The sequence below is a fragment of the Erithacus rubecula genome, assembly GCF_903797595.1.
Source record: "Erithacus rubecula genome assembly, chromosome: 6".
Taxonomy (NCBI): domain Eukaryota; kingdom Metazoa; phylum Chordata; class Aves; order Passeriformes; family Muscicapidae; genus Erithacus; species Erithacus rubecula.
Window position 1 is genome coordinate 35,294,073 of NC_136688.1, and position 22,898 is coordinate 35,316,970.

Genomic DNA, 22,898 nt, shown 5'->3' on the forward strand with positions numbered 1-22,898 from the left:
TCTCTGTTTTAACATAAAGTTGGTGTGTCTTAATTTGCTTTGAAACAGCAACGGGAAGAAAAGTCAAGATAAGAGGATGTTTTTGTATGCTTGGCTTTGAAGCCAAGCTTTTTCTCCAAAAGGCACACAGTTGCAGGGAAAAGGGGAGACTGGCCCAGGTGACTGCTTTGATTCATGGAAGCAAAGGTTACAACGCCTTTGGAGCGAGGGAACAGCCTGGGACCTCTGCCCGCTTCTGAGATGCTGCCACAGCCTTTTCAACACCACACATCGTCTGGAGTGCTACTACCTGTGTTCTGTCCCATGCAGCTCCTCTCGGCGTGAGCCTCGGTTTCCTCACAATCGAGTTAGCAGCACGGCTGCTGTTTGTGTAAGGTGCACTAACGCAGCGTGCTACTTTCTGTCCTAGCTGGGCACTCTCTGGGCTGGCGAAGAGTCCAGCTCTCCACAAGCACCACGCTTTGGCTCTAGCCATCAGCAGCTCGGGGCTCCAGGTCCGTGGGTTCAGAGGCGCCCCCAGAAGCGAGGCGATCTGGTGGGACCCTTCTGCAGGAGGGAGTTTTTCTGCCGTTCCCCTGCTGCCTCTGCCTGGGCACAGCCGCTCTGCTCCCTCCGGGACGGGATCCTCGCCTGCCGCTGCGGGGGGAGGGATCGGCACTGGCCGTGCACCATGGCGAGGAGGGCTCGGGTCTCCACCCGCTCTCAGCCGGGTGTCCCCTCCGCCGCGGTCGCCCACCCCAGGGCCGAAGCAAGGCCAGGCAGCCACCTGGGCAAAACCGAGGCGGCTCCGCGGCCGATCCCGCGCTAACGCCCAACTTTCCGCGCTTCCCTCCCGCGCAGCGCCGCGGCCCGGGCATCTGGTGCGATGGCCCGGGGATCTGGTTTGATGGCCCGGGGACCCGGGGCGATGGCCCTGCGGACCGGGGGCGATGGGGGAGCCGCGCAGCGCCGCGCCCGGGGATGAGCGCGGGGCGGAGGTGGCGAGGCAGAGCCGCAGCCCCGGGCGGCACAAAGGCGCCGCGCAGGCCGGGCCCCTCCGCCCGCTGGCGGTGCGGTGCGCGCCGCGCCCGCAGGGAGCTCTGCCAGCGGCTCCGCGCTGCGCTCCGTCCCATAATTGATATGTTGAGGCAGCAGCAGGGATCAGTGCGTGCACAGACAGCACACACCTTACAAGTTTGACTCGCAATAACATTGCTGCACACTAGGAGGGGAGGAGAGTCAGCTCCCTAGAATAAGGAACAAACTCTGCCTTTGCACAAAAGCGGCGCATTTCCTCGCTTGTGAAAACCGTCCCTTCACAGAGAGAAAGAAAAGAGACGGAGGGGGGCTGCGGGGTGCCTCTAGGAGAGCAAAAGCAAGTTACCAAGAGCGAGAACTTGCGCTGCAACAATCCTCCACTCTTCCTCTTCTCCTCAGGACTCTGGGAGCAGGGATATTCCTCCCCTTCCCCCCCGCCTTCCCACCCCCCCGACCCCCCCGCACAGTTGGCGCTAGCCCAGACTGTGGTCAGCCGCCTTTATTATTACTTCATTGAGACAGAGAAATCCTCTAAGACTTGCATTTTGGGTGGAGGGTGGGGGGTGGAGAGACGAGAAGGAGGAGGGAAAAAGGCAACATTTGCTGCTCATCATTTTCACTGCACCGCTAAAGTAATTGCGCCCCCCTCTCTCCTCCCCGTCCCTCCTCAGACTGGATTTTTCTCCTATATCTACAGCTCCACTAGTATTAGACATACCTTCTTTTTCTTTTTTTCTTTTTTTTTTTTTTTTTTTTTTTTTTTGGGGGGGTGGGGGGGGGGTAGCTCTGATATTCCACTTTGCTTCCCAAACCTTCACGCGTTGCATGTTTGCAATTCGGTAAATTCTTTTCCCCCCCTCCCTTTACCCCTAGCCCCCCCAAACTCCTCAATCTCAGCCCAGCCGCTCACATCAAAGCGCCCGTCCTCACTCACAGTGGCCGCCACTCACTAATGGGATTGCAGTGTGCCTGGCTCTGCTGCTGCAGCCGCCGGAGGGAGAGTCGCTGCTGCTGCACCTCTTCGCCGACACTCGCCGGGTGCTGAGCCGCGGGGATGATCAGGATCTTCCCGGATTTCAGCGTGCAGGTGACGGCGGCGGCGGCCGGCGGGGCGGCCGGGGGGGTGCCGGCGGCGCCGGGCATGGGGCGAGCCGGCGCCGCGGCCAACGGCAACCCGCAAAACGTCCAGGGCATCACCTCCTACCAACAACGGTGAGCACCGACTGCCACAGCGTGTGCGGCTCTTCTTGAGGCTCCCTCACTTGCTTTTTCTTTGTGCTTTTGTGTTTCTTTGTTTTCCTTTTTTTTTTTTTTTTTTTTGATCTCTCCTTTCTGTTGGTGGTGGTGGCGGGGGGGGAGAGCTTGTTTGGAGGGGAGGGTGTTTTTAGGTTTTTTTTTTTTTTTTTAATTTCTTTTTTTTTTTTTTTTTTTTTTTTTTTTTTAATACAGCATCTTTTAAAATGCACTGAGAAGTAAACACAATCTCCTAGTTTTGTCTTGGATGAGCTGTAAAACAACAATAGAAAAAAAAAAAAAGAAAAGAAAAAAAAAGTGAGACCCCGGCATCTTAGCTCGGCTGCTGCAAAGTTTGGGATCCCGTCCGCTCATCCTTTCTAAAGAGGAATTTCTCAATGTCAATGCCTTGTGCAAATCCCAGTGTGTGGCAGCCAGGGGGATAATTGATCATGGTATGCTGATTGATAATTTTCTTTCAACCAAGAATGAGAACAATTTTCACTTGGGGTTGCACACTTGCAATTCCACATTGTAGTTTTAACAGTTTTAGCATGTCACCTGTTACTACAGGGAAACATAGCCGAAACCCTAAGTATACTCAGCACTGTTATTTTTTTCATCTTAAATGCATTCTAATGCAAATGCAGGAAATTCACAGAGAGCGTCTTTAGGAAGCAAAGTGTAGAAAGTTGGCAGTAAGTCATAATGAAGTTTAAAGACGTTCCCCATTTGCCCTAACAATTCATTGATATATGCTGATACTAACATGAAGCCTAATTAATTACCTGACTTTTTTTTTTATGTTTCTAAACCAGAAGTCTGAATCTGTTAGCTTGCTTTATATACCCGAAGCCGAATCTTGAAAAAAAAAAGTAGATGACAACAGATCTGAAATCGGAACAAAACGTTCACATTTCTCTAAATGCAATAAAAAGGGCACTGTCCCGAGTATCTTGCTTTCCACTATTGCATTACATTAAATACCGAGAAAAACGCTCTATAATCTCAAATGTCCAAACTAAACATCTCTATGATGTAAAAGAAAAAAAAAAGTTTTAGAATAATATTTCAAACTTACTTGATTTAGGAGCCAGATTTAGATAACTGACCGGTGCCTGCTCTGTCGCTCAGCAACTTTTGTGTTGCTTTTCATAGTTTTAATGCCTGTGATAGAAAACGTTTGATGGTAACTTTTGTAGGCTTTATCAACTGAGAGTTAATAGGGAGGTGATACTCCTGAAATAAGCTCTGATGATACCTAAGGACGTTCTTAGCTAAGAAACATTTGAAACTAAGCAGGAGTCTTGTTTTTGCTCAAGTAAATACACCTATCCTTCATATACTAAGAAAAAAAAATTTAAAAAATCTTGAATGTGGGACATAAAGAATGGATTAAAGTTTATTTCTTTTTATGGTTTCTGTATTATTTTTGTCACTTATAAAATATTTAAATTACAATGGAAACTGACGGACACTTTAACGAGGAAGTACAGGCAGCAATCACAATAGTTTAGTCTGTGAAGTGGGGAAGTCAAGGGTCAGAAATGTCAGATTGGCTTTTAGACAAATGAAAGAGACCTCTGGAGACTTTAAGTTAAACAGAATTATGTAGACAAGGCAGCATACAATTTTTTTAGTACTTCGCATTTAATAGTTTGGTTCTATCAGTCTGTAATCAGGAAGAAGTTATAAAAGCAATACTTCTCTGACAAACTACTAACACCTCTAATCCAAATAGTGCTTAATAGATATTCAAGTACTTTTACTACTAGGAATCCAGACCAGCCTGGATGTCTCGCACACTAACCTACAAGGGGAAACATTTATGCACTTCCAAATTTTTACTATATATTATGGATGAAACAGCGTGCTTTAAGTCGAACGATTTTTCTCCCTGCTTTCTCAAAACGCTTAAAATACGGCAGACACGACATCTCCTTACTCTGTTGCCACAGCGGAGGAGACACCTGTTAACATTTTTTTTTTTTTTTTCATTTCGGAGGCGAGGAAACCGGACTGCCGGCCGGGAGCGGCATCTGCTGCTCTGCAGGCAGCCCCCCCTGCAGCCCTTGGTGCCGCCTCGCTCCGCGCCCCCGGAGCGCGCCCGTGTCCCCAGCCCGGGCCACCCTCCCGCCGGTGTTCCCAGCCCGGGCCACCCTCCCGCCCGTGTCCCCAGCCCGGGCCACCCTCCCGCCGGTGTCCCCAGCCCGGGCCACCCTCCCGCCGGTGTTCCCAGCCCGGGCCACCCTCCGCCGGTGTCCCCAGCCCGGGCCACCCTCCCGCCCGTGTCCCCAGCCCGGGCCACCCTCCGCCGGTGTCCCCAGCCCGGGCCACCCTCCGCCGGTGTTCCCAGCCCGGGCCACCCTCCCGCCCGTGTCCCCAGCCCGGGCCACCCTCCCGCCGGTGTCCCCAGCCCGGGCCATCCTCCCGCCCGTGTCCCCAGCCCGGGCCACCCTCCGCCCGTGTCGCCAGCCCGGGCCACCCTCCCGCCCGTGTCCCCAGCCCGGGCCACCCTCCCGCCCGTGTCCCCAGCCCGGGCCGCCCGCGCCAAGTTACGCCGGCCCCGTTGCCTCCTGCGGGAAGAAATCTTTCGGTCCCCCGTGTGCGGAGGGCGCCCCGCAGCCAAACTTCCAGGTGCTTTGCTAACTTCTTCCCCTTGGCTCTGCCCTGCGGCTCGCACACGCTCTTGGCCCCCAGTCTCCTCCCCTCCCCCCCAAAAAAACAACTTTTGGAGTAGACGCGGAAACGTTTCTGGTGGATAAGGGCGGCCGACCTGCGGGGCTTGACCCTTTACTCAGGGAAGCCCATTGGATTTTCCCAGGGAGCAGGATCAGGCCCGGGCAGCTGTACTTCCAAGGGAGCAGCAGAACAGCCACAAAGTTACCTTGGAGATGAAAAGCTTTTAGCGAGCGAGTGATTTCTTCTATAGGGGCTAGCAGCGCTTGGGTTTTCGCGGTGTCCTGGAAGGAACGATTAAGGTAGCGGTTTCTTTTCCCCGCTCCTCTACTCCGTGATTAGTTTCATAATCTGCAATAAAACCGCGTGAAGTGCTACACCCTTTGCCAACAAAGCGGGTCATCACTCTAAGTTCACATTTCAAGCATTATCCCTTTTTATCTCTCTAGCACCCGATGCCCGCTCTCAGGGCGGGCGGGCGCGTTCCCGGAGGTGGCCGGGGGATGCGCGGGTTTCCCCCGGCCCGGCCCGTGCGGGCACACCCGCGTACGGCCCGTGGGCCGCAGGGCCCCCGCATCCCCCGGCCCGCGGCTCCCCCCCGAGCCCGTCCTCCACCGTGGAAGCCCACGGGAGACACGCTGCCTGTGCCCGGCGTGATCCCGCCGCGCTTCTGCGCCCGCGGAGTTGAAGAGCCCTGGCTCCCTCTGCTCCTCTTCCCTGCTGGAGCCCAGACTCCAGAGGAAGAAAAGTGTGCGAAACTGCAACTGAGTGGCGTTGTTGCGCCGGCAGCAGAGGCTGTGTCCCCTGCACGCAGAGCGGGAGCGGAGCTGGGAAAGCAGCTGGAAAATGCCCAGAAATACTTTCACAGCGGTCAAGCCTGGAGATCCCTGACACCCCTCCTTCCCTCCCCCGCCCCCGCCCCGCCAGCCCGATGGCCCGGCACCCCGCGTAGCCCGGCCCGCGGGCGCGGGGGTGTGTGTGCGGGTGTGCGAGAGTGCGTGTGCGTGCGTGTGTGTGTGTGAGTGTGTGTGCGTGTGCCGCACCTGCCGGGCGATGCCAGCGGCCGGGCTGCCCGCCGGGGCTGCGCCGCGGCTCGCTCTCCCCGCCGCCGCCGCCGGCCGCCGCCGCTGCCTGCGCTGGGCATGTCTCTGGGGCCGGCGGGGCCCCGGCTCCCTCCGCTCCTCGGCTTATGGACGGCGGCAGCGGCAGCAGCAGCGCTAGCAAGCAAGCGAGCAAGCAACCTGCACCAGGACTGCGCGGAGGAGTGGGAGCCCGCGATGCTTTGGCCTCAGTACTTTTCCTTAGCCTGTCTGGCTAACCGGGGCCATTGCTGCCGCCGCTGCTGCTGCTAGACACACAACACACACCAACATCAGGAGGGGGAAAAGTAAGGGAGAGAGGAGAAAAAAAAAAAAAATCCCAGGAAGATGGCGCCCACCAAGCCAAGCTTTCAGCAGGATCCTTCCAGGCGAGAACGGTAACACTTTCTCTTTATTGAACCTGCAGCAGCAGCAGCAGCAGCAGCAGCAGCAGCAGCAGCAGCCGCCGCAGCAGCGCCGGGCCGGGCCGAGCCGCCGGCGCCGGGGGCCGGGGCTGCTGCCATGCCGGGGTGGGGGGACCTGCCGCCGGCACCGCCGCTCGCACAGCCGGGCGCCGTGAGTTCCTCCTAGTGCGCACCGCCAGCCGCACACACTCACACTCGCACTCATGCACACACTCACACTCACGCACGCAGTCAGAACCAGCCGCGCAGCAGCGGCCCCGCTCCGGTGGCCGCAGCGCCGCGGCAGCCGGTGCCGGTGCTCGGCGGGGCGCGTTGTGGAGCGGGTGTGTGCGTGTGTGTGCCTGTGTGTGTGTGTGTGCGCGTTGGTGTGCGCGGCGGCGGGAGGCCCCCCCGGCGGCCCCGCCGCTCGGCGGCCCTGGGGCGCCGCGCCAGGCCCACGTTCGGGGCGGAGGGGCCGGCCCGCGGTGCGGTTCAAGTGCGGCTAGGCCGGAGCGGGGGGTGCCCGGGCCGCCCCCGCCCTGCCCCGCCGTGCCCGCGCCCCCCGGGCGGGCAGAGCGCAGCGCGGGCGGGCGGGCGGGAGGCGGCGCGGGGCGCGCAGGGAGGCGGGGGTGACCGCGCTGCCCCCCCGCCTGGTTCCCGGCCCGCCGCCTGCCCCATGCACTTTTGTTGGGAGAGAGTGCTTGTGATTAATGTGCTCTGCTGGTGACACGAATTGCCCGTAGCGGATTTGTTCTAGTAAAGTGAATCTTTCTAGAAGTGACTGGTAGGAGACAAGAGTACAAGTTCATGTGATGTTACTTTGTGATTCTTACAAAAGTATTCAAAGCTCCGTTGCTACACTGCGACGAGATATATGCCCAGAAGAAGAGCGGCCAGAGGGTTTGGGGTGGGCTCTTTCTCTCCCGCCCCCTTTAGCGTTACAAGTGAACTTGAGTGTGAGGGGTGAGGAAGGTTCCTGGTTAGTTGGAAAAATGGAAATTAACATTTAGACAGCCTTTAAAAGTAGCTGGATCCTGTGTTACTCGGTTTATATTTCGCAGCACAAATAAGTCTGAAAAATATTTAAACAAAAGTACTTCAGCCTTAATTTCATACTTGCATGTTTTAGAATGATCAGCGTTTCTAGTGCAACTTCCAAACCCCACCAATTTTGTCTAAGTAGCTGTGCCATTTTTCCTAACAAATCAAGCTGGGCAGTATAAAAAACCCGTACATCTCATATCCACCAGTGAAGTGTTAGTGTGCTTGTCTTAGATGCATTAGTGTTAACTGTTGCACTTTGACAAGGCTGTATTGATACAGCAAAATTAGTAGATACACGTAATGGGAAAACACTGCACCCTTAGATGTCAATGACTTAACTACAGATTTTCATTTTCAACTATAAACATTTTTTAAAAAAATTTCATTCCAGTGGCTGCAAAGGTGTTTCAACTGTGTTAATAACACTTAAAACAGCAGGTTTTTCTCCTGCAGAGTTCTTTGTTGGAAAAACAATTAATATGAATAAGTCCTGTCACCCCCCAACAAACAATTCCGCTTCCTTCTTTCTGAGAATGTTACTATATTAGTGCTAAGTGTATTTGCCAGGATAGCTTCAGTAATCTCTCCAGCAGAAGCATATTTGTGTGCCATTTTGGGAATTTCTCTGAGATAGGAATCTTGAAGATAGAATTAATTTCTAGGGGAAACTTCATAGCCTGTGCATGAGTGCTTTCTTTATCACCTGTCTCCATTTGGCATTCGGAGAAGGTAAATCAAAGTGCACGATTTGTTATTCTGCTCCACTTGAGAGCTGAACTAAATAACACTTGGTCTGAAATTCTGATTGAAGTTGTAGGAGGATATACTGTATTTAATTTAATGCCCTTTAATAGCATCTTCTTGTTCAGCTCTGATGCTGTCATTTTAAAGGTTGGATCGGAGTAGTTTTTCCCTGTAGGGAGTGGGAGGTGTAATCATTTCAGAGGAAAAAGGCAGTCTAAATTCCTAGGACACTAATAGCCACAAACTTGGCCTAGTGTCCAAGAAGTTGTTTTTTGCCCTTAGGTTTCACTTTGTTGTCACTCTGTCCAGTGCTCTGGATAGTTTAGGTATAAGTATTGCATGTAGAAGTCGATGACATTTTTTGTAGCGAAAATAACGGCAGTCTGTTTATTCCTTAAAAGTTTTGGAGAAAATGGATCAGTGCTTCAATGAACAGATACTGATATACATTTTATTAAAAGTTGTGTAATGTGCTCGTGAAGTCTTGCGTGTAACTGTTTTAACTGTCTTTGTACACAACCTTTCATCTGTGAACCAAGATATTGGAAATACAGGAGCTCATCACTTACTGAAGGGGTTTTGCTGTCTCTTAGCTACTGCTCCTGTAAAACAGTTATCGAGATTAAGTATCCTCTAAATTAACTTTGTGTACATTGTTTTTAATCTTCACTACTGCAAGCGTTTAGGTAGATATTGTTACATTTTTTCAAGCAAAAAATGTGCTTACAAAACAGATGTAAAAAGTAGTAGTCTCTGATGTAGCCAGGCACTTGAATAGTTTTGAACTTTTTTTATCTGTTTAGGTTCTTAAAAGGATATATGAAAAGTTACTCAATTACATTGTTTGATTTTCTTTTAAACCGTGACTGTTAGCAAATTTTACAGTTACAGCACAGTTTAGTTTTTTCAAGTGTGTGGATATACACCCAAGAAACTGAAATAGACAGAAGTGTCATGCATATGATATGCCAGCATTGATTTGTATAGCATATCATAATAGTAGAGTGCTATTGGTTTAAAGAGAAAGAGAAAAAACCTTTATTTTGGCACTTTTTCTAGAGCATGAGCTTAAACATAGCAGTGATAAATGATGATATGCATTGTCTAACACTTGCTTTTATATAAATAGCTCCAGAAGATTGCTTAAATGATAATCGAAAATATGAAATAGGGTGGCCTTCATATCACAAGGCCAAGGGTCTACAAATGGAAAAACTGAAATAATGAAATATTTCCAAGGCAACAGACTGTCAACAAGAACAGTAATGCATGGGCATATCATAGAGCTACCAGAGAGGATATTAGATCTTATAGCTCTAGAGCCAGGAGTTATAATGACCTTTATTAAATAGAGACCTCCCACATTACAACAATCTTTCTGATTTCTGATTTATGGATTAGCAGTCATACTACTCTTCATAATTTGAAACATTCTCCCACCATATTTGATTTGTTGCATTTTTCTCCACTGGAATCATACATTATTTAGAGCTTACATGAGAGTATTGATCAACAAAACTTATATTAGGTATTTTCAGTAACTAATGGGATTCTGAATAACAAGGTTTTTTCTGCAGCACCATTTTTACATTCTTTACAGCACAACTGTGTTTTCTTACTAACTATATCCAGCTTGTTTTCTAACAATTAATGGCACTATATTCTAATACTGTGCTATAAGTAAGTTACAAATAATTAGAGGATTTTTTAAACAGATTAATACAACACCTGGAGTCATAGGTATTTTTAAGAGAATATGAGGACCTATTGTCAGTACCCATCTCTTTTTATTAGCTTCTCACTTGAATTTCAGAGTCTAATATACTGGCAATTTCAAACCACATTTGTTTGAAACTTGGCACACAAGTTGCCAGCCCAGATGGGAATTTTACTGCAAGAGTGATGTAAAACAGTTGTTGAAAATTGACATTCTAGGTGTTAGTTTCATCACCATACTTCCTAAAAAATAATGAGTGTTTACATTTTTTTTTTTTTTGTTTCATAAAATGATCTTTATAGTAATACCCTCTTTACTGGAAAATGTATTCTAAGATAAGAATTTTGAATAACTGATACTGATAATTAAAATCAACCATTACCATTTTATTAACATTTTTGGAATGATTCTTCTCTCTCTGAGGTCAGTAGAATGAAGCCATTTAACCAACGTGGCAGAAGTTCATTTGTTAGCAATTAAGTAACTGTTTACTGTTACAAAACCATTTCCTGAAATCTCATCTCGTCTCATCTCATGTGAATAGACCTTACGTTCATTTATTCCATCAGATCAATTTTATATTATTACCAGCAGTAGCTCTTGCAGGTGTAAAAACACCTCATCTTGTGTTTTCAGCATAGTCACGTCAGCATAGTTGTAGCATATTTTAAAATGAACCAAACAAACTTGTTCTGCAGGATGTCACCCTGGAAATTTTTTTATATGTTCCTAATATAGGATATTTTTAAGGTACATAGCAAAGACTGCATTTTCACCCCAGTCATTTCTTTGGTTTGTTTGCTTTGCTTAATGTTGTGGTTTTTTTTTTTTTTTTTTTTTTCTTTTTTTTCTTTTTAAAGAAACTGCCAAAGATTTACGGCTATGAAAGGAAATGTTTTGAAAATACATTTCAAGAGAATTACATTTTTTTAGAAGAGGGAATTTCTTTCTATGCAATATTTATAAGGCTACTGCATGTTATCTTTAACATACAAATCCCATTAGTGCGAATGAGGTGTGCGACTTTTTGTTTAATAGGACTTTGCATAATAAGGATAATTTGTAATAATATTGTATTTTTCTGCATAAGAAGATGTGCCATAGTAAGAATATAATAGTTGCTGCCATGTCTTATATGACTGGAGCATTGTTCTGTGACTAGCTCGAGCAGTGGTTTTGCAATACACAAAGTCCTAGTCAAATGAATAGGACCCTTGTGCCATTCATTTGGACAGGACTTTGAGTAGTACAAATATTCGTTAATTTTGTATGCCACAGAAGTATATTACACAGGACAAAGAAGGTACAGTAAGGGTAGGATAGTATTTGTGTCTCTAACTTGGCAGAACTGGACCCTGTCTTCGGGAGAATATTGAGTTCAAGTTGTACCTTAATCTTTAGAAAAGTCCCAAATGAAATTATGTACACAATTAAAGTACACTACAGAGAATCACAAGCAAGGATAAAAGTATTTTTAACATATAATTTAATAGATGTGAATTTTTTCTCAGAGAGATCGCAATGACAAATATACTTAGTGAGGGGAGGAGTAGTGAACTTTGCCTCTGTGTGTTATTGTAAAATGTGAAAGTCTTGAGACTGTCAAGTAAAAACGGAGTGATTCTCAAGGAGATCCTGATCTCAGCCTGCTGCAGCTAGATACTGAGAGTTATGCCAGCCCTTACTGGCACTCTGCATGCAGGGAGAGCCAGGCACATTAAAGAACAAGTGACACGGGAGAAAGAATTTGAAACGGATTATTGAAAGCAGAGTTTTGAAGATTTTCTTACAGGCTGTTTTCCCAGCCTTTCTTGTATGTTGCATTTTGGACTTTCTGTCATGTTATATCATTTGTCTGTTCTGGGGAACTTCTCATTGATGTCATCCAATGTCTGAAGAAGACTTTAGTATTAATACTGAGTATTTCTGTGGATATGTTTCTTTATTTGGCTTAGCATGCTTCGAAAGGTCTGAAAACGCTGTTCTACATGTTTTACTGATGAGATAGTTACACACAAAAGATTTTTGAGAGCTAGTAGAAGTGGCAAAAGATGTCAATGTTAGCATTAGGAATAAAATTCCAGCCCCCATTTTGACTGTGTATTCAAAGATTACACTGCCTTCATTAGAGGGATTTACATTTCTTTTACAGGCAAAACCTCCACTGAAATAAAGTGCTTTCAGAGAATGGCTTGATTGCAATTTAAAATTAGCTGTTAGCTTGATATATAATAGAAGTTCAACACTTATGTTAAATAATTTAAGTGGAAAAGTACTGTTCCATTACCTGCAGGCATGTTAGGTTTACATATGTATATAGTGAACTTTGGGGATATAGCCTGAATAATATGTATGTACGTAATCTATGATAATGTCCCAGGGGCTTGGATTTTCTGAAGAGCCTATTGGATTTAGGCATTCAACACATACTACATTTTAGTGAAATATAGGCACCTAAATCCTATAAGCTCCTTTTAAAATACTTGCCTGGGAATTTTGTCTCCAACAGAAATTTAGGACAGGCTCTTAAAACATTACATTGTTTTAAACTGAATTTTATTGTATAATGAATACTCTTTGAACAGTCATTTTGGATTAAATCCTAAGGGGTTACAGTTTTGCTGAAATTTAGGCACAAAACTGTACATTTATATATCAGAATTCTATATTTACATATTAGAATGTTGGAGGGGGTGGTGGATTTTCTTTCCTCTTGCCTAAATGTCATGTGTGAAAGTCATGTGCAAATTCACATTTACAATCAGTTTACTCACAGCCTAAGCTTAATATGAGTTAGGTGGCAAAGCTGTAATTCATTCAGCAAAAGTATAGTATTCAAAATTTTAGAAGAATTTTTGTTAAAAAACTGGTTTTTTCTTAGAGATGGTGGGAGGCAGAATTTATTATTTTGTGGGAAAAAATGTAAGTGGGCAGTTTTCACAGGTCAAGGTTGAGGTCAATAGAAAGAACTGAGTGACTGAATCTGTACAGTGCTGGCAGCAGGATTAAAAAAGGGAAAAAAAGTATTAAAAGAAAGAGAATAGCTGCCAGTGGTACTTATCCTTCAACCTTCACAGTTGAAAAAAAAAAAGCAGCTGAGTTTATTTGTCTGACTGTAGTTAGATGTAGGATTGGCATGTTTGCTTCACCTTTGCATAAATTGCTAACAGTATGGACAGGAGGTTCTCAGAAAGAACTGCATTTTAAAAAACAAACCTGTTTTCTCTTGCTAAGTAACAAACAGAAGACTAACATAAAAAGAGAAACAAAAACTTTGGACTAATTTATCTATTTATTCTTTTTGAGCTGCTGTTCAGTTTTACAACAAAACTTGCTTTTCTTGTGAAAAATCAAAAGTACAGTAATTTTTCCATTGGCTGAATGAGCTAGATAAATGGTACTCAAGTAGTTGTTTGCAGAATCCAAGTAGTTTGCTAAAGTATCTTAATTAATTGGATGTTCAGTTTTAATAGTGAGGTTTCCTGTTTGTAGGCTGTGCTCTGTAACAAGAACATATATTTTATACATAAATGATACATATGGTTTCAGAAGGCCCATATTTATTCAAGATCTATTTTTGCTAAACAACTGTTTCAGATTAACAAACAACAGGAAATAAATGGAGGTGACAGAAAATAGACTTCAGATGAGAAGCATGATAGAAAAGATACAGCTGATCCAGATCTTTCAAACATGTATGCTGTTTCTTATATCACTCTACTTACACTCAAATTTCCAAACTAAGATGCTGTCTTTCCTTTTATTCCTTTTTCTAATAGGAAGAAAAATGCTTCTCTACAGAACTATAGTTTTGAAACTGATATTCCATGATTTTTAAGTGTAGTAGTTAAATTTTTTTTAATCACTTCCAAAAACTAGAACAGGAGACCATAGGATGTAGCAAACATTGCAAATCTACTTTACTTTCCCTCCAGATTATTTAACATACTGAATGTCTATCTTTAGGAGCAGCTAATATTTAGATTCTGGATTTAGAATTCCTTTAGGAGTGATTTAAAAAAAAAGTTTATTATGATAGTACTGCAAAAAAAAAAAAAAAAGATATTTAAGTTCTTTTTATGACTTATTTGTTTCTTCTGGCAATTATCATATATTCCAATATTTGCTCAATTTGCTCAAAAAATAGGAAAAAAGCCCAAAGTGATTAAGAGAAAAAGTGTGTTTTAATTGACAGAGAATGGAAAGATACTTCACCTGAAAAGCAAAATTAGAGTTCTTCAATATTTATTCTGCTTCTTACTAATTGTGAAGGAAACTTTCAAGGATTTTCCACTGGTTTATATACATGTATACTCCAAAGTGCAGGCATATATTGTATATTAGTTAGATACAGAATATGTATTGAAAGGAAATAATGCTAGTTGCTCATCTTCAGCAAGCTATGTCTTGCTTTATCTAAAGTTAAATGTAAATATATGTACTGGAATGAAGATTTTCTTTCCCTCAAATGCTGTGATCGAAAAGTAGGCTCATCTTTTTTTTCTTTTTCTTTTTCTTTTTTCTTTTCCTTTTTTTTTTTTTTTCTCCTCATTTTTATTGTTCTGTGTAAATGTAATTTGTTAATCCTGTGAAATTTGTCATAGATAAATTTGCTTGGATTATCTTGTCACCACCGTATCTGCATTCTTTTGTTCATTGCTTATTCATAATTTAACAGTCTGGCAGTGAGCCTTTTTGGGATGCTCACAAAAGATATATGACCTCTACCAGCTGCTACTATAACCTGCAGAATGCACAGCAAGACATTAGAAATGTGAGGATTCCTCTACTGATTAAAGTGCTCTTCATTTAAACAGTCTGTTCATAAGAATCTCAGGAATCTTTGTGGGTAGCAGTTTTGATTTTTCTTTTCTCAAAAAATTATTTTTAACATTTTCTTCTCCTGAAGGGAAAACTAACATTAACTCTTAAGATGGTGATGCTTAGCTCTTGGATGGACTAATGGAAATTAAATCCCTCATTATATATGCCTGTGTGTACATCCATAAGTGTGTATGTGTATTTACACATTTTCATATACCTGTACCAGTCTCTACCTATGCATGTGTATATATATATATGTATTTCCTGCAGTTTTACAGGGAAGAACTAGTGCCCATGTGTGCTATTTTAAAGCTAACTCATCTATTAGGATATTTTTCAGCACATATTATTATGCAGTACTAATTTACAGAAGAGTTTTCCAATTTAACCCTGCTTTAGCCCCAGTGTCTTACAGACTCTATTGTGTAAATACTCAACATTATACAGTACATGAAAGACATTAAATATAATGCTACTTGAAGTGTAACAACATTTTAGATTTTCATTATTCTCCTGACTCAGTTTAGCATATAAATTTTTCCCTTTTTCACTTCTTTTTTCTTCTTATCTGCAGATCAGCTTGTGAGTAATGGCTAGTTTTTACCTCCCCTTTGTGCTGGCACATGATTATAGTTCAAAATAATTCATTGCTAATCCATGCAGTATTGGTTCATCTCCATCACTTTGTTTTGTGATTAGAGCCTGGGGCCTGTAAGAACATCCTTCTGCAGAGTTTTCTATCGTGATTTTCTTTAACTGGGTTCCATTTTTTAAGAAGTTCTATCATTACTGCTCACCTAACAAGCCTATTTAATTTTTAAAAATCTATCAGTTAAAAGAAATTAATATTTTGTGTGGTTATTTTTCAAGGATTTATGAAAAATATTTGTTTTCCACTGCAGTAAGTCTCCAGCACTGGTGTGTATAGGTCTTGGTTCATCTCAGTTCATGATGGAAATCTGACTTGAGTTTCTCATTTTTCCTTAGCAATCTGAATTTCCTCTCTACTTATTTACATTAGGTGCCTCAAGAAGTCCAGAATCTTTAAAGGAAACACTGTTTCTTTTTGTGAAACAGACTACAATAGAATAGCAATTACTGTCTTGTCATTTTCAACCCAACATTTCAAGCAGAGCTGGTGTGAAATAAAGCTGACAGAGGAACTTTTAAAATATATAGGGTGTGATCCTACTATGATCACTCTGGTTGAAGTTACTCCTTATGGGGTCAGATATGAACTGATGTGACATTAGAACTGGGCTTGTGTGATATAAAGATATTGCACCTTGATCAGATTTACATTGAATATTTCCAGATTTTGAAGAAAATCCATACTTTTATTTCACATCAAAAGATGCTAATTTTATGAGAAGGTCACCTAAAAGATTTTTCAAGACTTTGTTTCAGCACTGAGTAGTCCTGTGTTCCTTTTAATAATTACTTTCATCTCATTGTAGCCGTGTGTTTGAAAGTGTAGGTCAATAAGGATGATCGCATTCAGAATTTCATGATCTGTGTAGTGGAACAAATTGAAAGCAAAGCCTGTATCAATCACTGTGAAGGGAGGGTTAATTGTTACTGCTTCTCAAGCCTCTGGACAGATAAACCAGTAATGAAATACTTATTGCTCTGATATGTGAATGGTTAAGGATGAAACAATGGAAACAGAAACAGTCTTCAAAGGTAACAAAAAAACCCACCAAAACAAAACAAAAAACAAACAAACAAAACCTAACAAAAAAAGGGCAAAAAGGCAAAGAAAAAGAATAATTTGAACTAAGTAAGATACTGTATATACTGTGTATTAACATTTTTAAAGTAATTTTGTTTTCATCTAATAGAGCCTTCGAGGAATGGTGTAGGACAGTAGAATGTATAAGGTTTCTAAAGTAAAAATAAAACATTAATTTTACAGCTTTTATTATGTAAACAATTTAAAAGGTTTTACATTAAGCGTGGACCTTAGGTAAAAGTAACATTTCTGCATTAAATGTTTCTTTTCTCTGTTTTTAATTTGTGGTACCTTTAAGTGTTTATTTCTTTTCTTTCTTTAAAGCACAGCTGTATTTACTAAATCAAGTATGTTTTGTTTTCATGTGATGTTGTTTTAAAGCATTTTGCCTACAGCCAAGCAGGACTCTAAAAGACTGTTTAAAGATAGAAGCAGTAAAATAAAAATTAGTGCAAAACCAAATTACGATACTACAGTAAATATTTAACTATTTCTAGATTGTGAACTTAACATTTTAAACATCTGTTAGTTACTTATATGTTGAAATATATGCAAAAATATTTAGCCAAATTGAAGTCTTAGGCCCATGACAATCATCTCAACACAGTGGGTAGTTCTGAAAATTAATGAGAATGATAATACTGTAAAGACTGTTCCAGAGTTTGCCCAAATTCATTATCTAAGACTCTTGTTAAGAACATCTCAAAGAATTTTAACCAGGAAAATATATTAATGGTTCAAAAGCATTTTTCAAAATGGTGATTTATAAAAGTATAATGGAATTATATATGCAAGAGCTGTAGTTAGAAACACAAATAACACAGGAGCAGCACATTATGAAGGAACATTTTCCAATAGCTGGAGTGCTTGGCTTTGATTTTGTCCATAGGTGTCAAGGTTTCCTTAATGATTTATATTTTAAGATGAAGGAAATTAAAAAGTGTAGGCAACTTATAAAAGGAAAAACCTTTTGTCTCCTTGTTAGCTACTTAATGAGGCCTAGAGCTGCTTAAAAGCTAAGAAAAGTAATTAATACTTTTAGAACTAGTATAAACATCTTTTAGACAATCGAAAAGCACTTTCAGGAGGAAGGGTGATGAGACACATCTTTAGATTTCTCTTCAGAATGTTAAGAATTTCCTGTTGCCTGTTTCCTGATGGGATTGACGCAGCTGTGTATCATATGGAATGAAAGAGGAACCGAGTGCCTGACTTTGTTTTGTTCAAGTCTTCACTAAGGAAATGTATGTGTTGATTTTGGCTCTTTTTTCAACACATCGCTGATGTGAATGCTATATACAAAATTGTCCAAATGGGAGCTAATTATAATTAATTTATCTTTTTTCTAAGGGAGAGAAAAAGTTAATAAATAAAGTGTATTAGTAAGAATGGTGGTGGGTTTTATATTTTTTTTTTATAATTTTCCTTTTTCTTTGCAAAGAAAAAGAGAGAGCTTGGAAGATTACTGTTATTTCCATTTTTATTTTCAGAAGGGGTTGGTGTGTAGAAGTATCTGTGAGTATTTGCATGTGCATGTGTAATTGTTGGAGAACAAGTTAGTTTACAGAGTCTCCTATTCAATCTCATAGCCCATCTACAAAACATCTTTCACAGGAGATGTGAATGCAAAATAGAGAGGAGTAGGAGGATCCCCACGAAAAAAAATTAAGTAGTAATTTTGTTCTAGTCTGTTCCACTTCATGGACCAATTCTTTGAAGAGAATTCAGGGTGGGAAACTGTACTTGTTAAATTTTTTAGTAATTTCCTCCTCTTGCAAGGGAAAGCTTAGCAGTAGATGGCAAGTGTGGTTAGCTGGTCTAGGTACAGATCAGTAGCAGTGGAGCTGCCCTTCCTCTGTGTCCTGGTTCCTGGCAGAGCCTTGGAAAGCTGTGTGGTACTCAGGTCCAGTTGGAATTCATAATAGCTCAGGTCAGTATGATCTTCTTCTCAGCGGGCTGTATAAGGTAAATTCAGCTTCTACATAAAAGCCTTGGGTATTGCAATGCCATGAGTAAAGCAGCTTTGCATCATCCCACTGTGGCCCCGAGCTACAGGAGCAGGAGCAGGCACAGTGCAGAGCACACTGCAGGGATGGGCAGCAGTGCTGCTAGGGGCATGCTGAAAGGCACAGCAGAGGCACATTACTGAGTGGGTGACTGCACTGGAGTGCTTCTGAGACTGTCTCTCCAAGCAAGACATGGACTTCTAAAGATCCCTTTAATCATTGTAAATTGCACTTCAAATCTTTAAGCTGATTCTCTCAACCTGCCAGCCAGCTGTGAAAACAGTTGACCATGTCCCTTTTCTTTTTGGCCTGTGACTTCTTGGCAAATGTCATCTTTTGCTGCTTTTGGATACTTTGATCACTTCTTTAGCACATCCTTTGGAGGATCTTTCTCATTCATTACCCAGCTTTGTGTGGGAGTTCTGCAACATGTTGTCTCTCAACCGCCCCCTTTTTTCTCCCCTTATTCTGCTCTTCATCTTTGCATAATCTTATGTGGAAAGACAAAAAAAGTATCATCTCTTTGCAGATGATTCACAGGCTTATGGTATATCTATCTCAATGAAAATGTAGTCTTGCTTCTCTCTCATCTCCTTATTGCCTAGTTTAGATTCCCTTTGTCAAAACAGATCTCCTAGAGTTCTTTACAAGCCCTCCATCTACTTTTCGAGTTAACACTGCTATATTGCCTGTTAGGAGAGGTCTGTAATGTGGCAGTCTCACTGATACAGACCTCTTCCTCGTAGCATAGTAGTTAAAAAGACAAATAGATTATTTGGTGTGAATAGGAAAGAAATAGAAAAACAAACTGAAAACAATGAATGCCAATCTATAAATCCAGTGTGTGAAATCTATCTGTGGTGTGTATTTTTGCTATCATTATTTCAAAAAGATACTGTAGTTTGAGATAAGGACATAAAGGCTGATGAGATGCATGGAAGGAATTTTGTCAGAGGAGGAGTTAAAGTAAAATACTTCCTCTTGGAAAAGAGATGCCTCAGGAAGGTAGTTGGGAATACGTATTCATTAACTTGAATATTATGGGAACAAGGAAACATTCTGTGTAATTCTCAGGAAGCAGTTTTAAAACATTCAGCAGAAGTTGTAAATTTTTGTTTTGTTTTGTTTTTTTTTTTTTTTTTTTTTTTTTTTTTTTTATGGCTTTTCTGTGTGCCTCTCTTCCATCCTACCGTGCAGCATGCGGTTGAATTGCTCAGTGGAATTCCTTGCCAAAGGGTCTTTTAGAGGTCAAAATATGAACAGGCTCAAAAATGCATCAGGCATTTACTCTATTACATCTCTGAGGAGCTGTTAAGTGTGATGAAGATGATGCAACTCAGCTTCAGGAAGTTTTTACACATCTGACTGCTGGATACTGACGTGCAATATCATGGAAAGGGATGCTCTTTCTCTTCTATACTGTTTTTTTACTGATCAAGGGTAATTTTGTTTTGTTCTATTCTGAAGTTCTTTGCATTCAGACTGCATCAAAGTCTTGCAGGCTTTTTCTGCCTAGCATCCCTGCTGTATGCTTTCCTGCCTACTCCTCAATGCTCATCCTCACTACCATTGAGAAAGATTTTCTCTCCAGTCTTATCTATCCAAAAGAGTCTGACAGAGATCATTTTCAGAATGACAGACTGTCACACTGACCATGTCTCTTCTCTGGTGCATGAAATATTAGTATCTTGCCCTAAGTTTCAAGTCCTTCTTCACCCAGCTCTATCATACTGTTTCTCTTTGTCAAGGTTTTTCTTCAACACCAGCCCTGTTGCTCATTTACCATTTTGTGAACACATATTTGTTTAATACCTTATGTTTGGACTAGGATTCCTTTGTAGCATCACCTTTGGATTCATCTCTTTTCCCAAGTTGTTCCTTACCTGAAATATCTACAAAATCATCAAGCTAGTTCTAACTAGATATCACTTCCTGTGATGCTAGCTGCTGGTGCCTTACCGCTTCTAAATATTTCCTTGTCTCTAATTTGATACTTGCTCTCTAGGATTTTGGGGGCTCAGGGCAGGGGTTTTGTCCTGTGGTACTTGGCTACATAGTGGATATATTAGTACTACTGTAACTGCTGCTAATATGAGTATTTTGTCAGATTAATCTGGGATACTGAGATCCTGTAAGTGATGTCTTTTAAATGTGTGAAGGTGTGAAAAGCTTTTATGAAGTTCAGAGGAGATGGAACAAATTAATGTCAGAGTAATCCACTGAATGTTACTAAATACATATTGATCTGAGGAAATGCCTGCACTGAAAATGATTGGATGGAGATTTTGGGTGTGAATTCTACATGCTGTCACTTTTCTTACCTGGCCTTTTGGAACTACTTTTGAGTATTGTTGGAGATGGGATACAGGAAACCCTGGTCTGACCCAGTGCTCCTGTTCTTGCATTGTAATGTGGAATGTTTCTGGAAGCTGTAGCAAGTCTCCTTGGTGATTCTCTCACTTAGAAAATTATTGAAGAAAACGGTCTAAATTAAATAGTTTTGGATACTATAATTTTCAGTGCATTTCAAGAATGGATATGGGATGTGTCACAGATTAATTACCCTGCTTTATAATGTGTTTTTATGTCGTGTTGATACAATTAAGGAAGACCTTATTTGGACTGTATGGACAAGGCATCATACCATACAATGCCTAGGGGAAAAAAAAGAGTTCCTGCTTTAAAGGGTTCTTAGTTTTAATTGCTGTTTACTCTTCATTTGTTGGAAAGGATTTTCTGTAACACAGTTAATTTTACAGTCCTATTTGAAATTTTTTTTTTTTTATGAACAAGCAAAGTGTATGTTAAACAGATTGAATTCAGCAAAATTAAATGCTTGGATATTATTTTTGCTTGGTGAAACCCCAACAGCATAAAATTAATTGCGGTGCTGACTTGAACATTGCAATGAACATGTGTGAACTTCAGCGTGTATCATACTTTTAGACCAGGATGCAGGCTATTTTATACATGATAAAAGTAAAGAAAATCAACTAGCAGTGATATGGGCCCTAGTTTAAAGGGCATGTAATCAAAATATGCATTGATAACTTTTGTCAAAGGTATGCAGTATCGGACCCATATAATTTCTGTATATCATTTTTTTGAGAAAGAACTGATTTGTAATAACTATTTTCATAAATATCTAAGTTTGCATGTTAGCAGAGATAAGTTATCACATGTGTGTAAGTTTAATTAATTGTATGTTCCAGTGTTTGAAGTCATATATTTCAGTTGTATCAACTTGGCAATACTAGAAAGGCTTCAGATTTGTCTAGGTAGCTGCAGGTATACAATATGCTCTTCCTTGAGTTCTAGCTTGAAATAATTCCTTGTGTATATTTGTTTAAGGAAAGGGAGGTGACTTGTGGAATCCTGTTCATCAGGAGGTTGGTATTCATAATGAATTGTACAGTAGTGGTCTGATAACCAGGTCTTTAATCAGGAGGAGAGATTTGGAGAGTTTCTGGAGGGGGAATTGAAAGTTGGGTGGCCACAGTTCCTGTCACCTTGAGAGGGAAAATGGTAATGTATTCTAGAAAATCATTGTGTACAGTAGACTTTTGTGGAAGATAAATACAGCTCAGAAGGCTGCAGGAAAGAGAGTGAAAGGAAACTGGATTTCATCCACAGCAAATTTGGAAGTGTAGGAAACAGTCTGATTTTTTCAGGTTAGAACATCTATCACCAGTCTTGACCAGGGCCTGATTTCACTGTATGATACCATGAGAAGCTTAGGCTATGACTTGATTCAAATCACAAAATAGCTGAGGTTGGCAGGAACCTCTGGAGATCATCTAGTCCAACCCTCACTGCTGAAGCAGGGTCATCTGGATCAGGTGTCCCAGTCTGTGTCAAATTAGGTTTTGAATATCTCCATAGATGAAGATTCTACAACTTGCAGAATCAGCTGACCAACTTGTAGTGTTTGACCACCTCATGGAAAAAGAGGTTTTCCTAATATTCAATTGGAGTTGCCTGTATTCCAGCTTCTGTCTTTATCTCTTCTCCTAAAGCTGTACACATCTGCAAAGGGCCTGGCTCCATCTTCTTTGCAGCATTCCACTAGATAGCTGTAGACAGAAATGTCTTTATTTCACCTCCTGTTCTTATGGATGAACAAACCCTGTTCTCTCAGCCTCTCATAGTACATTATGTAGTGCATTCTTTGTGTCTTGCTGGCTTTCTGCAGTGGCTTGCTCCAATAAGTCCCTGTATTTCTTGTCCTGCAGAGCCCAGAACTGGGCTGGCTATTCCTGGTGCAATGTCACAGGTGAGAGAGGGGCACCTACTGCATCTAATTCTAGTTAGTACAGCTCAGAATGCCATTGGCCTTTGCTGCACACTAACAAGACCCAGAACAGTCCTGAGATGTGATATTTTGTGTGGAGTAGACCAGCCCTGAAATTTTAGAGCTGT

The 22,898-nt window shown here is 42.2% G+C and overlaps 1 protein-coding gene across 7 annotated transcripts in view; it reads left to right on the forward strand.

Moving 5' to 3' along the window:
* The first annotated feature begins 1,589 nt into the window (after window positions 1-1,589).
* Window positions 1,590-22,898, forward strand: part of NPAS3 (neuronal PAS domain protein 3) — a 582,446-nt gene continuing 561,137 nt past the window's right edge. For 3 of the 7 annotated variants that reach the window (XM_079310218.1, XM_079310219.1, XM_079310220.1), the window contains exon 1: window positions 5,861-6,406. In XM_079310218.1, the coding sequence (XP_079166344.1) occupies window positions 6,357-6,406 (50 nt within the window). In that variant the 5' untranslated portion in view covers window positions 5,861-6,356. Of the gene's footprint in view, window positions 1,650-1,793; window positions 1,857-1,901; window positions 2,230-5,860; window positions 6,407-22,898 lie in introns of those variants that run through there. The other 4 variants (XM_079310221.1, XM_079310217.1, XM_079310215.1 and 1 more) reach the window with 3 other exon arrangements.